The sequence below is a fragment of the Mytilus galloprovincialis genome, chromosome 5 (genome assembly GCF_965363235.1).
Source record: "Mytilus galloprovincialis chromosome 5, xbMytGall1.hap1.1, whole genome shotgun sequence".
NCBI classification, from domain to species: Eukaryota; Metazoa; Mollusca; class Bivalvia; order Mytilida; family Mytilidae; genus Mytilus; species Mytilus galloprovincialis.
The window spans coordinates 56792573-56808876 of NC_134842.1; the positions used below are offsets into that span (position 1 = coordinate 56792573).

The 16304-nt window shown below is 30.9% G+C and overlaps 1 protein-coding gene and 1 long non-coding RNA gene across 2 annotated transcripts; both read left to right on the top strand.

Annotated features, from left to right (window-relative positions):
- Positions 1 to 215: 215 nt before the first annotated feature.
- On the top strand, positions 216 to 6226 carry LOC143076095 (turripeptide OL11-like). Its single transcript, XM_076251732.1, has 3 exons — positions 216 to 347; positions 3195 to 3303; positions 6116 to 6226. The coding sequence occupies exons 1-3, from the start codon at positions 311 to 313 to the stop codon at positions 6189 to 6191; spliced, it is 222 nt and encodes a 73-aa protein (XP_076107847.1). The 5' UTR covers positions 216 to 310; the 3' UTR covers positions 6192 to 6226.
- Positions 6227 to 12787: 6561 nt separating this feature from the next.
- Positions 12788 to 13954, top strand: LOC143074613 (uncharacterized). The gene is made up of 3 exons (XR_012977967.1): positions 12788 to 12949; positions 13305 to 13419; positions 13787 to 13954. It is a non-coding gene; the product is annotated as an uncharacterized LOC143074613 (long non-coding RNA).
- Positions 13955 to 16304: the final 2350 nt, after the last annotated feature.

Genomic DNA, 16304 nt, shown 5'->3' on the forward strand with positions numbered 1-16304 from the left:
CGCACGGTAAAATATCAATTGGCAGGCTTAACTCAATCAAAACACATACATTAATAGTACGTTTTGTTTTAAAAGTTGAAGTTTTAAAGAGTTTATTTTTTGGAATGGTCATCATAGTTTTAATCATTCTGCATATCCTTACTAACACATAAAAGTAGTAATACATTTATTAACCAATATAAGATAAATCTAATTGTTGGCCTATTTAGTTAGTATGAGAACGAATCATCTGGTAAAGTTAATATATCTGTTATAAATCAGTCGCGTGGTCCCGAATTGTCATTTGTTAGATAACTGCAGAAGGACTAACATGAAACTTTTCATTCTAATTTTGTGCATTGGTGCAGGTAATTTATAGAAATGATCAAAACATTTGAATTATATTTAAACGGTGATAATCGATAAAATTGTCTAGTTAATATATCCATTTTATAAAGCTGATTTGAGTTTCGTGTGAAAGCTATCGATTTCATAATGATTTTTATGTAACAGTAGTTTGCCTACGTTAAAATATTTTAAATTACAAATTATGTAAGGGAAAAAAGTTATCATAGATAAAAGAAAGTCAAAGAGAAGAATATACAGATTTTATTTTTAAAGAAAGACGTATATTTAAAATGACATCTTCAACTCAGATTTACAACTCTCAGTTTTTTTAGTGAAGATGTTGAGTTTTAATTCACATTTCAAAATTTCTATTTATAACTATGATTCATAGTAAGTATTCAAAAACATTTATCACCAAATGAAAAAAAATCAAATAGCCCTTATATGCAACGCCAATTAGATCGATAGATAAAAATGATTTTACAAAATATCCAACATACTTCATCTATCAGAATATTTGCAAGTTGGATTCTGTAGACAAAGCCATTTATTAACGTGTAAGTCAAATTTAGAAACATATCTAATGCAGTCAACGTTTATGAAATACGAGAGATTTGTTATCCCTGAAACACGCACAACCATTGTGTGCACGAACAAATTGTTATATAATACATATATTGCAGGATTCACTTATTCATAAAAAAAAATGTAGAATGGAATAAAAAGTAGATAATGAATCTGAAAATATAGAAACAAAGAAAATAGGCCAATGATACCCTACGCTATGTTGATATGTTTTTACTTTTAATAATCAACAGCTGAGCATAATGACATAAAAGATAGCAACTTAAGGTCACAATACGACTTCACATTGATCAAAATCTATACCGCAAAGCAAGCTATTAAAGTCCCAGATAGAAATACTGCAGAATAAACGATAACATTTTACCATAATGCTAATGAATATAACGGCTTTTACTTTCACCATCCGGAGCTACAATGCTGACGTCTTCCTACAATATCTGAAAAAAAGTAAAATCACAAAAAATACTGAACTCCGAGGAAAATTCAAAAAGGAAAGCCCCTAATCAAATGGCAAAATCAAAAGCTCAAACATACCAAACGGTTGGGTAACAACTGTCATATTCCTGACTTGGTACAGGCATTTTCATATGTAGAAATTGTGGATTGAACCTGGTTTCATAGCTAGCTTAACCTCTCACTCTCACTCGCATCAAAAAAGGGATTTGTAATATTTTAGTTTAACTTGAATGTTTGCTTTGGAGCAGCTTCAAATATGTTTTAGACTTGGATTTAGATGTAGAAAAGACGTTGGTACGGTACATCATAGTTTTGTTTCGAACAACTTTGAACTTGCGCTGCTACAATGTATCTTATGATGGAAATTTTCGTTATGTTTTCAGTTTTAAGTATATTAAAAATTTTGGTCTTCAATGTATTATGTATTCGGGTTTTGTTTTCTGTAATAAGTTAAGACGTCAGTTTTATCATGTAAATCTTTTATATTCAGTTGATAAAATTTACTATTTGCAATAGCATAAATTGTTCTAAATAATATGGATGTTCTTATCACAAGCAGAAAACCCTAGCCGTATTTGGCACAACCTTTTTTAACTTTTGATCCTCAGAGCTGTACAACTTTGTACCTTTTTTTTTAATTTCGAACTTTTATATCTGGGCGTCACTGGTAAGTCTTGTGTGGACGATGCGCGTTTTTGACGTATTGAATTTTAAACCTGATGCCTTTTGTTATCTATTATTCATGTGTTTCTTTGCCTAATATGTTCTCCTATTTATTTGTATTGTAGTCCTGTATTATTATGTGGTCATTTTAATGTTATATTTAACAATGCCATTTAAAAGTGCGAGGTTTGGCATACCACAAAACCAGGTTCAACCCACCATTTTTGTCTTTAAAAATGTCCTGTACCAAGTCAGGAAAATGGCCATTGTTATATCATAGTTCGTTTCTGTGTGTGTAACATTTTTACGTTGTGTTTCCGTTGTGTCGTTTGTCTTCTCCTATATTTGAGTGTGAATTCACATTACTATAAGACGTGTCACGGTACTTTTCTATCCCAAATTCATGTATTTGGTTTTGATGTTATATTGGTTATTCTCATCGGATTTTGTCTAATGCTTAGTCCGTTGCTGTGTGTGTTACATTTTAATGTTGTGTCGTTGTTCCCCTCTTATATTTAATGCGTTTCCCTCAGTTTTAGTTTGTTACCCCGATTTTGTTTTTTGTCCATAGATTTACGAGTGTTGAACAGCGGTATACTACAGTTGCCTTTATTTAACTTCCTTTATGACATACATATAAAATTTAAATTAAAAGATTACTCTATTATCTATGATATATCATCCTTGTTTTTTTTTTTTTAAATTACATGACAATTAAATATGCTATTTTAAAAAAAGGGGCGAAAGATAACAAGTGGACAGTCAAACTCATAGATATAAAATTAACTGACAATGCCATGGCTAAAAAAGAAAAATACAAACAGACAAATAAAAGAATACAAGACACAACATATAAAATTAAAGACTAAGCAACACGAACCATTCAATTTGATGTACTATGATTTTTTATAACATTCAATTTGATGTACTATGCTTTTTTACAACATTCAATTTAATAAGTTTTTGTTGCATCATTTTAATTTTGAATAAGTCTTTTTGATTTTATTCTAAAACTACCTTTGAAATACTTAATTTAAAGTCACTTTTACCTTATGGAAACTTCAACATATTTCTTCTATCCATACACCATCTCAGCTATTTATAAAATAATAAGCGTGTTTGTAAAATCCTTATTTTTGCTTTATCTTTTATTTTCTTTCTAGCCCTGGCCGCTGATTGTCCACAGATTTGTCCTATGAACTACATGCCTGTATGTGGCTCAGATGGTAAAACTTACGGTAACATGTGTGGTTTTGAGGCTGCCAAATGTGTGTAAGTTTTCTAATTTAGAGTAACTTTATTTCTTAAAGGAGTAAAACAAGATCTTGTCGATTTTAAAAATCTTTTAAAATTGATTAACTAATGTTTTCCATGCAAATCAACTAAAATAAATCGGTCCCATAATTTTCAAAAGTATGCATCCATTATCAATGATATTCATAAAATCAAGGTTTAATTTTATCTATTCTGAATAAAAGGTCACTGCGACCTTCAACTCTTCCAAAATTAGCAATAAATAGAGAAATGAGAAATATCAGTCACAGATTGTGAGTAGGAATTATGCCCTTGGTCGTCGCTTTTTTTATTCGTTGACACAGATATTGAAGTTTTCTGTCTTTTTCCATTTCATCCATTTTATTTGTCCAAAAAAGACTCAGTATCGCCCATGTAAACATTTCAAAGCCCAAATCAAGTACAAAGTTGATGAGGATTTCCCGCAATGTGTCAGGTGAATAAGTTAAGTCTTGCCAAAAATAAAATTATTCATTTAAGGTAGATGGGGGCTCTTAATTCAAATCCATAGAATTTTTTGATAATTTGTCAAAATGTAGTTTATATCATACTTTTTCAAAAATATAATAAAAAGTATGGGTCACCGTGCTTTTTTTTTTCACGCTACGGGTTGAGCAAAATTGTCAGATTTTGTATAGATTATGTATGGAAAACCCAAATTTGGGTGATAAAAAGAAAACTACACCATAGAATTTTAAGATAAAATATGAGAACATAGCTCTAATAATATGATTTCAGATAAGAAAAAGAAATAATGGAGTCACGGGACTCGTTTTCTTGCTATATAATAAAATAGGTAAATTCACAACACATTCTATTATAAAAGTAACGTAATCGAGTTATCTCCCCTAATATCTGAATTATCTACCTTTATATTGCAAAATTTAAAAATGAATAAAACAAAAATAATCTGATTTTTTGTAAAATACAGCCGTAAATATGATAAAACACATAATTGTCTATATTAACATGAAAAGTCTTACACATGAATTACATACTACTCTCAAAATTTGCAAATTTCATTAAAGATCTACACCGATTGTTATCTGCTTTTTAAAAATCCAAGATGGAGGAAGACACCCGAGCTACCTTAACACACTTTCTTATTATTCAAAATAACGATATAACATGAAGTACACGCATGAAGTATTTATATAAATATCTCTGAAGGATTCTTGTATCTACTTTTATTAAAGAAATTGAATGCTTTTTTAAAAATTTATTGGGGTGTAAATGCGTTGACCGAAGTACATTTTGTCTGAAGATGTAGAGCTTCATTCTAAAAATGTGCGCATTGTCAACGCGTTTACAACCCTATAAAATTACTAAAAGCAGCATTCAATACTTATGATTACATTTTTTTACAAGGATCATGAAAACACAATTACTATCAATATTTTCATTACTTACCTGTGCACTTTATTGTGGAAGCTCATGTCATCATGATTGTTAAATTTTCATTTTGAAATGAATGTTCATTTCAATGTTCATTTCAAAATGACTGGAGATTGTTGTTAGCCAATCAAAATAACGTATCATAATGAAACATACATGTAATATTTTAAACTATAATATTTCGTTCCAGAAAAAAATAGAAAAAAGTTTTCTAAACCTTTGTAAATTTATTTACCCGACTAACAACAATATTGAAATATAGTTTCCTATCATGTATATCATTTTTAGTTAAAGACAATAGACATATTCAGAATTCAAGCACATGCGCTTTATAAGAAGCAAATACGTATTCTGATTTAACAAAAAAATGTAGCATTGAAAAAGTGCTGATGCATTTACAAATCCTACTGTACAACTGATGGTGGTCTTGCATTAGTCCTGTATGTAATAGAACGATAAGAGACAGTCTTTGTTTATAAAAAAAATAGAAGTACGGAGGGTACAATTAAATCTCATAATTCGTCGAAGAAAAACTTGTTACGCCATGCAAAACAAGAAAAACGACGACCCCCCCCCCCCCCCCCCCCCCCCCAAAAAAAACAACTTTACGAAACACTACATAAAAATATATAGACTAACCATCAAAACAGGAGTGATCTCAGGTGCTCCGGAAGATTCGGCAGATCCTGCTCCACCAGTGCCGCACTGTATCTTAATAGCTATTTCTTATCCTGATAAAACGTATGTGTGGTGAAGATGACACATTATTAATGGTATTGTTGAAAATAGAAAACAAAAACCTTGCACGTTAAAACGATTTGTTAAAAAAATATTAGTTTTCAACTAAAATTTGGACAATTTAAAAACGAAACAAAATAAAAAGTTCACAAATGGTATATACAGAATATGTATGCGTCTTGTAGAGCTAGAAGTAAACATAGAGTCAAGTATTTATAAAAAGTATTGAATACAACAAAAATGCTAACAAGTCCCGAAAAGACTGAAAAAGAGAGGCGAAAGATACCAAAGGAACATTTAAATTCATTTGTCGAAAATAAACTGACAATGCCATGGCAAAAAAAAAATGACCAAAGGACAAACAACAGTTCTCAAAACACAACACAGATTTTCGTATTGCAATTATTTTAAAATGATCTCAGTTCCTTGAACTATAAATGAAAGTATGTTTAAAAGTAGATAAATAGATGCAGTTCTTCTCAAATCCTAACACTTTGAAATCAATTTTCCGTTTGCCCTCTGTTCTGTCACATATTTCGTTACATTGCGAGTCATACTTTATGATGTCATACTTATGTCATTAATATTATTCTTTCAGATTGAAATAAGAATTATCAATAAACTTGAGTCTCATGTTAATGGTTTTCATCTATTTCAGACTATTAAAGGCAGACCCCAGATCAGCCCCAATCACAGTTACTCAACACAGTGCATGTGCTAAGCCAGTTGGATAGAAAATTGAGATAATTAAAACATTTGAAAAATTAAATGTCTAATGTTTGTTTTTGATTTATTGAGAGCTAACCAAGTGCAAGTTTTCTTCGGAAAGTGTCTGTACCAAGTTAGGAATATGGTAGTTGATTGTCACTTGTTCCGTTGATTGATAGCGTTTGATTTTGACACTTTTAATGGATTTCCCATTGTTGAATTTGTTTTGGAGTTCAGTATTTGTGTTATACATTTTTACACTACGTCCTTCTCTAGATTAACATCATACAATACGACGTAAGGAAGAGATACATCCTTTAATACAATATCATCTGAAAAAAATATGATTGGGACCAATAACGTTCAAATGTAATGGTTCCAAACACCCAAATTTAATGAATTTAATGAGCCTTCCATGCAATAACTGAATGAATAATCAAAATATAACTAATGACGTATAAAAGGTTGAAAATAATTATTATACAATAACGTAAACGGTACCAATTTTAACGCAATAGATGCGCATTTCCACAAAACATTTATCTTCAGTGATGTTCGTGTGATACAAATATTGATCCATATGGATATGTTGAAAATAATCTCATCATAGATACCAGGACCAAATTTAGTATATACGCCAGACGCGCGTTTCGTCTACAAAAGACTCATCAGTGACGCTCGAATCCAAAAAAGTTAAAAAGGCCAAATAAGGTACGACGTTGAAGAGCATTGAGGACCAAAATTCCTAAAAGTTTTACCAAATACAGCTCCGGTAATCTATGCCTCAAATTTTCTAGTATCTACATAAAGTATAAAATATACCTAATGGGCATCAAGACTTAAATATTCTATTCTACTATATTGCAACTGATTTGTACGAAAAAGTCATCCAGTAAAAAAATTAATAAATCCTATTCACATGTTTAAATCCTGAGTTGATCCTAAAGTAAACCTTTGACCTTGTACTATCACGAGTCGTATGATTATCTATTATATGTCATGAAGTTGACCTCCTTTGTTGCAATAAGATAAGTCACAGAAAGTTGGCATGAAATAATTTTCATAAAGGTTGGTAAGTGATTTCCAAACGAAAGCCTACTTTTCTAAAACAAAAAATCCAGATCATGTTTATATTAGTAAAATTAGTTCAGTTTATCTGGAGCCTATTTATCGAAATGTAATAACATCAGTCCTAAGAATATAAATTGAGACAATTTTAAAACCGACTTCTGAAATTTCTGAGCAAGCAAATTGAAGCTATATAGAGGAGGATTACCTTACAATAAAAATGTCATATAAAAAAGAAGATGTGGTATGATTGCCAATTAGACAACTGTCCACAAGAGACCAAAATGACACAGACATTAATAACTATAGGTCACCGTACAGCCTTCAACAATGAGCAAAGCCCATACCGCATAGTCAGCATAACAACTGCCATAACTGTAAACGTAGATAGAAGCAAATGAAATATCAAATATGAATCTACAGGCATCTAATATAATTAACAAATATAAATTTAATTATGAAGATAAATAATCACAATATTTATTATTATCATTATGAAGGTAATAACATGAATAAATAATATCGATATAATACATGATTGTACAACTAAATTCTATGAAACAATACTTAAAATTTAACTACGTTTAATATCAGAATTTAACAAAATAATTGTAAATAGTTGCAACGTAATTATATAATCAGTAACAATCATTTGATCTCTTTTAGTTGGCTTTAATTCGAAGTATCCCGTTGAAGAACCTGGAATTCGGACGAGGAAAATTTTTACAGTGCTTTTACATTGTGTTTTAATCATTTTCATATTTTAAATAATTTGTACATTATCGAAAAAGTGTGTACTGAATACGGTATGAGCTACCAACTACAGGTGTCTTTGTAAATCTACCATCAACTACAAAAACGTGTTCGTCGACATCTTTGTCAGATTTATTATGTTTATCAACATATTGTAGGTATTACTATTGGCACCTATAGCGCCCCTTTAAAAGCAGGCTAGTTATTGTATTGTTATGAATCACAAATAGGTCTCAATTGCATTTAATAGATAAATTCTACAATGCTTACAGGTATTTTGGTGATATTTGTTTGTTAAACAATCAAGTATTTTCTAAATAAACTGCCGAATTTCAACCTGAGGAACTTATTTTAAATAAATCGAATATAAACGGTTCTTTGTCTTCTAGTATATGCCTTTAAGTGCTTCTTTGTTACATATCTAAATGTTTTTAAAGTGATTAAGTTTATAACACAATATTGACTGTTGTATCCCTATTTTTGACATTTTTACCTTTTATGTCTGATTGTTATGACAACACATCGTTGTCAATTAAATGAAATTTGATGCAACTGTCATACAAGTGGGAGGTTTAGCTACCTATAAAATTAGGTTTAATCCACCGTTTTCTACATAATGAAATGCCTGTACCAAGTCAGGAATATGAAAGTTGTGTATTTACATCTTAGTGCACTATTTTTGTGATTTTAATTTTTACATATTTCTTCAATAGATTTTGTTTTGAAGCCTGGTTATTTCAAACGGGATAGCACATCCTTTTTTATGGAGATATTGTTTACAGAACCCGGGAAATCATAAAGGATCCAGGTAAACTTATCAGTCCTTTAAGTAAACATAATCTAAAAGGTTAGCAATTTAACACTGTAATAAGGTATTTGAATATTGTTCTTTTTATATTGTAATGATATTAATTTTGGTGTCAGTGCTTTTGTTTGATGTATTTCTATTTGTATCTACCTGATGAGTTAATATAAAAATAAGGATATTTGGTATGATTGCAAATGAGACAACTACCCACCAAAGTTCAAATGAATTGGATTGACTTAAGCATTTTTAAACTGATTTTTTTTTTTATGTTGTACTGTAACACCACTGTCCCAGGTAAGGGGAGGGTTGGCACCTTCAAACAAGTTTAACCTTACCACATTATGTATGAATCTGTCCAACTTCAGGAGCCTGTTATTCAATGGTTGTCGTTTGTGTGCTGTGTTACAAATTTGTTTATTCTTCGTTCATTATTTTGTACATCAGTTAAGCCGTTAGGTGTTTTTTTCTTTTGAATAGTTTTATATTCGTCGTTTCGGGCCCTTTTATAGCTGACTTTGCAGTATGAGCTTTCCTCATTGCTGGGTGCCGTACTGTGACTTATAGTCGTCAATTTCTGTGTACATTATATCTAAAAGTTGATAATCTTCTATCAGATTGAATTATGTAACCAATCTAGTCGTCCATCTGGATTAACAAATATGTATAATGTTTTCTAATAATTCAATGTTAGCAAGTATTAATACAATAAAAAATACCCCCTTTCTCTAGCAATTGCATATGAATCTAAATATTATAATTTACTTATGTAGATAACTAAAATGTAGTGCAAATCTTGGAATGAATTATATTAAAAGTTGTGTAGGCATAACTCGGTAAGAAATCGACAAAACTATAAAAAAAAAATAAACAAAAAAAATAAACAACGAATAGAGTTGCCAAAAAATATGTTCTTTCTCTACCAGCTTAGCTCAACGTTTCATGAGGTCGCATTAGAAAACGTCAAAAGACTACAATTGTTATTGTCTGTTAGGTTGAAAAACTTAAGGTGGTACCTAACATTACAGGGAGATAACTCTGTAAAATCAGCTAAACGTTCTAATTACGTTGTGTCGTTAAGGGGAAATTAAGCTTCTCAACGATCAAAATTAGTGTTTGTCAAATTGCAATATAACCAGTGTAATTTTTCAGATAAATTGGTTGGTTCAATTTTTTTGTAATTTTCATATTTTTCTCCAAGGGTCAAAGTAAATATTTTGTCAAAATTTTATGAAAATTAAACGAGCCAAATAAATTTTAGTCAAGGTGTTGGGTACCACCTTTAAAGAGAGATGAAACATGGGTTGTATTTGACATTGTATACTTTTTTTCCAAATCAGAGTTCGAAAATCAGAGACTTTCTTGGAGAACAATATTGAAATTTAATGACAGTTTCGAGTTAATGCTCTTTATATAAGAAAATTGAAAAGTTTGCATCTTACATTAATGGAAATTGGAACAAGTTGACTATCAGGTCCTTGATTTTATCTATATTAATCTTATTTATCGTATTTGTTAACACTACCACTAGAAACCAATTTTGAATTCAATAAAACGATGATTTTCCTCCTATAGATAACTCACAAGAAGTCTGTTAATTTTGACATTTTTTAACTATTATGTCTTCTTATTTTGTTGACGCATCATTGTCAATATAATTGAATTTTGTGCGACTGTCATACAAGTGAGAGGTTAAGCTTGCTATAAAACCAGGTGTTCTTTCACTAAATAATTCAAAATTTAGTGACTATGTGGAACGCATCTATCCCATCGAACTAGATAAAGGATACTACAGATACTGTTAAGTCGGCCTCATATCTGACTTACATCTAGAAATTGACAATGAGGGTCAGCTGAAAACAACAAAAGAGTTGATTTCAGCTTTCCAATTGTGAACTTTCCATTTCTAAGTACCAACATTCCAGCAGCACCTGCATACGGGGTATATATCTCCTTATTGATACGATATTCCCGTGCTTGCATTTCCTATCATGATTTTCTTGCTGCTCACAAGGAAGCTATTAAACCAAGAGTTTCAAATGGTGAAGTTCAAATCATCCCTTCGTTAATTTTACGGACGCCATCACGAGTTGGTTGACCGTTATGGAATAACCGTTAACAAATGATATCATTTTTAGCCATGGCGTTGTCAGTTTATTTTCGATTTATGAGTTTGACTGTCCCTTTGGTATCTTCCGTCCCTCTTTTTTAATCCGTCTTGTTCTACATAAGAAAACGCCTTTATCAAGTCAGGAATATGATAGTTGTTATCCATTCGTTTGATGTGCTTGAGCTTTTGATTTTGCCAATTGCTTAGGGACTTTCCTTTTAGAATTTACCTCGGAGTGCGTTTTTTTGTTTTGTTATTTTACTTTTTCATATTGTAACTATAGTGGCAGACAAGAATTTGTGAGGTAGACGAAATTGACCTTAAAACTATCGTATTGACTTTTGTATCCAAAAAATAGGCAGATCGTACATATTTTGACTTTATTTAATGACTACGTTAGTTCAGTATCAACTGTAATTAATATATTCAAATGAAATTGAAAAATGGTGTTTTTTTTTTGTTCAGATAAACAATAACTTTACCTAGTGAAGCGGTGCGTAAAATATATTTCGGCATTACTTTTCGAAAAATGACTTGTTTAATGGAATAAAACTTGTAAACTTTCTCTTTTTTTTCTCCGCAATAGGTTTTTAAAAAATAATTTATGAACTGTGTATTTTGAAAATTTTGTGGAAATAGAAGAAGTGGCAATTGTTACCTTTCATACCTTTACTTTCATTGATAAAACATAAAATTGACTCGTCAAGTGTCCAGTTCTGTCATGTATGAAAAGCATAACTTAAACCAATCAAATTGCATAAGATTCAATAACAATGACCGGTCCACACCATAACATGTGATAGGTGTAAATTGGGTAGGGAGAAAATGTCAGACATAAATTTTTAAAGTTCATTAGTTTGCAATAATGAATAAAAATTTGTCAACCAAAAGTTTTGCTATAATTTCGTAAACATGTCGTTCTCTATTGATATAGTTTTTGGAACTTTCATTTGCGTATTTAAGGCAATAGAAAGTTTGGGCTTCAAAAGTCTACATAATTATTTACTTTATACAGAAAACTCGCCCTTTTAAAACATTAAATATTTCACAAATAATAAATGACTTCAAAGTAAAATTATTTCTTAAAACACTGCAAAAAAATTCATTCTGATTGATATAGTTGAATTGTCATAAAGTGTGCTGGAATGAACAGTGGTATAACAAACATCGAATTCCCTCACAAAAATGTTATCACACACTGAGTAGTGTATTACTATTAAATCAGGTTTGATAATAAGTAGAGTTCCTGCTTGTCAAAAATGTGAAGTATCTACCAAATTAGATTTATATTTAAACAGTAAAGAAGATGTATTCTAATGGGACAATCACAGACCGAAGAAATACAAAGACACGAGTATTTCATCAATAAAAGATAAAAATTGGCCTTTCAGTTTTCTGTCATAACAATACCCATTGATAATTGCAAATACTTAAAGTGTAGCTCTAAATGTAAAACAAAACACTGCCAGTTCTGTAGAATTTTGATGACAGATACCCAACTTGATTAAAAATCTTGCTTCACAAGAAGCTACGATCTTCGGGAAATCAACAAATCTCGTCTACGTGCTAGAGTGTTAACTTTGCAGACATGTGTGTGTTGGCTAACTGGAAGAAGGCTTGATAGACGTATGTGCGGTCATTAACCATACATATGAACAATGCAAGCGAAAGATACTAGAGGGACATTCAAAATTTACATAGAAAACAAACTGACAACGCAATGGCTAAAACAGAAAAAGACAAATAGATAAATAATAGTACACAAGACACAACATAGCAAACTAAAGAATAAGCAAAACGAACTCCAAAGAAAAACTAGGGGTGATCTCAGGTGCTCTTTTCGCGAAGGCGTACTTTATCTGAAAACAACATACCATGTACATGTCAATGCAGTCTGCTTTATCAATGAACCAAATGTTGTGTCAATAGATAATCAGAAAGTTTTCACAGAACTGTTCGGAACCTTTACATACAATATTGTGTCTAGCTAGCGTCGCTGGTGGATAATATGAAATTATTACTACTTCTCGTGTGTATTCTTGGAACTGGTAAGACATGTAAACGCTTCAGTCATAAAACCTAGGATAGTTTGTATTTCATCATATTTGATAGAAAATAATAGTAATGACAACTTGCATGATTAAAAAATTAACAGGACCCATCAATTGTATGTACAAGTTGCATATTGTTTTAAGTTTTGAACACTACTGTCTCAAGCTATCGACTTTTTACACAAAGACTACTTACAGTTTAGAATTGTACACTTCATTTCACCTCGTGTACCATTTTCGGACCAACTGATTCTTTATCTGTATATATTAACTAACACAGAAATGTAGACAATGTACGTCATATCTAAAAAAAATTCGTAGTTATTCATTTATTTTGCATTTTCTTTTCAAGTGTTCCTTACTGAGTCAGCATGTCCCTCTATTTGCACTGCGGATTATTCCCCTGTCTGTGGATCAGATGGCGTGACCTATAGTAACAAATGCAGACTGTTGATAGCTGCGTGCTTGTAAGTTGATTATCAGAAAACGAGCATCATAGTTTGTTGAATGTATAATACCATTCTGATAAAGGTTTTCTTATTATGTAGTAAAACAAACAATTTTATATAAAAGATCTGACGAAGGGACAAGCAATTTTACAAAACCAGGTTTTTGCATCACTGAATTTTCTTGCATCGTTCGTGGTTTACATTCATAGGTATTAGATAAACAGATTTGCATGTATTTTTTTTTATTCCGACAGATGTTCAACTTAATTTAACATAAAGATCTAAACGTTCGTCGGTATTTTGGTTGAAATACTTATACCTTTTCATTAAACAAACGTTATTCTAAATGTTTTTATTATAACCATTGTTTGTTGTCTACTTACAGGAAAAAGGAAGAGGGTGTTATAATCCATGAGGCCCATAAGGGGCAATGCTGAAAAAGTTCTAACATTAAATGGACTTCACGACTGTAGACGTGTTGCATCATACTTTAACTCGCTATCATGAGGTTTACATTTTAGCCGGTGAATTAATAAAAAAAAAGAGTCTTTTATATGTGTATTGTGTATTCATTGCTTAGCCAAGGTTTTTTTTCATTTTTTGGGACGTCTTCTTTCTTTTTGTATGTTTTATTTTTAGTTTGTTTGGTAAAGGCGAAGTTTTTGGTTAGTTTGACTACCACCTACATCTCATACACTGAAATTAATGACTGTGTATGACATTACAACCTTCATAAAAGGGAAAGGAGGGGGAGGGCAATACCTTTTTATGTTAACCTGTTTTGGCGGTGTTTTTTCAAGGTGTTATTAACTGTTATCTGAGATCAATTTAAACTGTTTTCAAGCCACTTTGTTAACTGTTATCAGCATTTTTGCATTTTTTTTTAACTGGTTTTGCCAAAATTGAGGTGTTGTTAACATGTTAACGGACCCCCCCATTGCCACCCTCCTCTCCCCTTTCTTAATACAGCTTATACGAAGTTTCTTGGTTGTGTAAAGAACTTATTTTATAAACATAAATTTATTTCATAAAAAGACTTCATATGTTAGCAATTATTTATTTTTTTATATTATTTCAAATCAGCACTTTATACATAAGAAAAGCAGTTTGTGCTGACGGTAACTGTTTAACTTGAAATTTTCAAACGAGTTAGATTGACTAGGTAGATTATTCACCTCTGAACCAGTTTGTGATTCAACAAAATTTGTACCATGGCCTAGTTCAAAAGGGAATCAAAAAATGTATATAGATATAAGAAGATGTGGTACGATATTAATCAGTAGCTAGATGGGGAATTATCAACAATGTTTGGAATGTGAAATAAATGTATTACAACCACTAATACATTTATATTTATGTGTTCCATCTTGGAAAGAAGCAACTCATATGCAACTAATAACCATACAAACACGAGGTCTCCTCTTTGAATGTTTATAGACGTTTTAAAATGACCAAGGATATATATTACAAAATTTTCTGTCGAATCCCACTAAATGTCTTCAATTGTAATTAATCATCGAATGTAACTTAAACCAGGCGGTAACCTGTTATGAAAAGAGTGTCACTCATAATAGTTATCAAAGGTACCAGGATTATAATTTAATACGTCAGACGTGCGTTTCGTCTACACATGACTCATAACCGACACAATGTGCTCCTGAGTAAATTCCGATTTGAATAATTTATTTTCGTTTTGTTTAGCTATTTTACTTGCAAAATCAGGAAAATTTCTAAGTAAGAAACAAAATATTTTGACAGGAATCCCAAAAATTTGTCAACAGAATATGCACATAATGGGTAACTTTTTTCAAATTAAAATATATAAAACTTTGAAAATCATTTTATGTTCACAAGTGTGCATACGATATCAGATATAATGCCGACCAAAATTTCAAACTCTAAAACATCCATAAGTTGTCAAAATTTATGTACTTCTCACTTATAATTGTGGGAAGGAATTGAATAAATGCCCATTGCATGTACAGGCTAACAGTACAGGTTTTGATGTTCACAAAACAACTGTTTATGGATAGCAAAAAATAAAAAGTGAAAGGTTTCCTGCATCCTCAGTACGACATTAGTTAATACATTTGAAAAATGTTGTTTAACTCTAAAAACGAAACATACATTAAAAATGTTAAGAAAATTTGATCAAATTCAAACTGAATAAAAAATTGAAAAAAGATTCCATCAGGATCATTCCATACACCTGTACTGTTGCTAATAGTATCTGAATTATGAACAAAACAAAGAATTTTCAACATTAGTCGTGGCAGGACATATTGACATAAATATCATCCAATGTACCAAATATAGTTGACCTATTGTTGTCTGAAATATAAGACTTCTGTTAGCAGATAACTGATCCATGAAATTCGTGTTTCCAGTTACTTACAAGGAAAGACTTACATTGTAAAAAAACGATTTATTTGGCATAATTTCTGCACAATTTCACTGAACTTGAAAACCAGGACAAATGGAAGGTCGATACTTTGAAATATAAAGCATCAGTATATAATGTATGAAATATCCATGTATCCACATTGTGACTTGGATGGAGAGTTGTCTCATTGACACTCATACAAATCTTATTTATAATTATATCTTCTGGCAAATATACCAATAGCTGCACCCACCATAGAAAAAGCAGCAACAGGTAAAAATTTAATCGAACCAAATTAAAAATCTGTATTATTCATTTTTGTAAAATATAACAGCATCTTTCTTCAGATAAGTAAGCTGCTTGGTAGAGGAATATTTCCAAGATGATCCTCAATCAAATTTACTTTTTGTGGTTTTCGATTGGAGTGAATTTGTATAAATTGTTGTAAATTGTTTTTGGGTACAACAATTGCAATTTTGATCTTTTCTCCAAAGACTTTTTCTTGTTTTAGTTGCAGAAG

Bases quoted from the DNA above. Each gene is read 5' to 3' on its own strand.
- LOC143076095 (XM_076251732.1), top strand. From the start codon at position 311: ATGAAACTTTTCATTCTAATTTTGTGCATTGGTGCAG. The intron at 348-3,194 runs GTAATTTATAGA...TTTTCTTTCTAG, and splicing joins AATTTTGTGCATTGGTGCAG to CCCTGGCCGCTGATTGTCCA. The intron at 3,304-6,115 runs GTAAGTTTTCTA...CATCTATTTCAG, and splicing joins TTTGAGGCTGCCAAATGTGT to ACTATTAAAGGCAGACCCCA.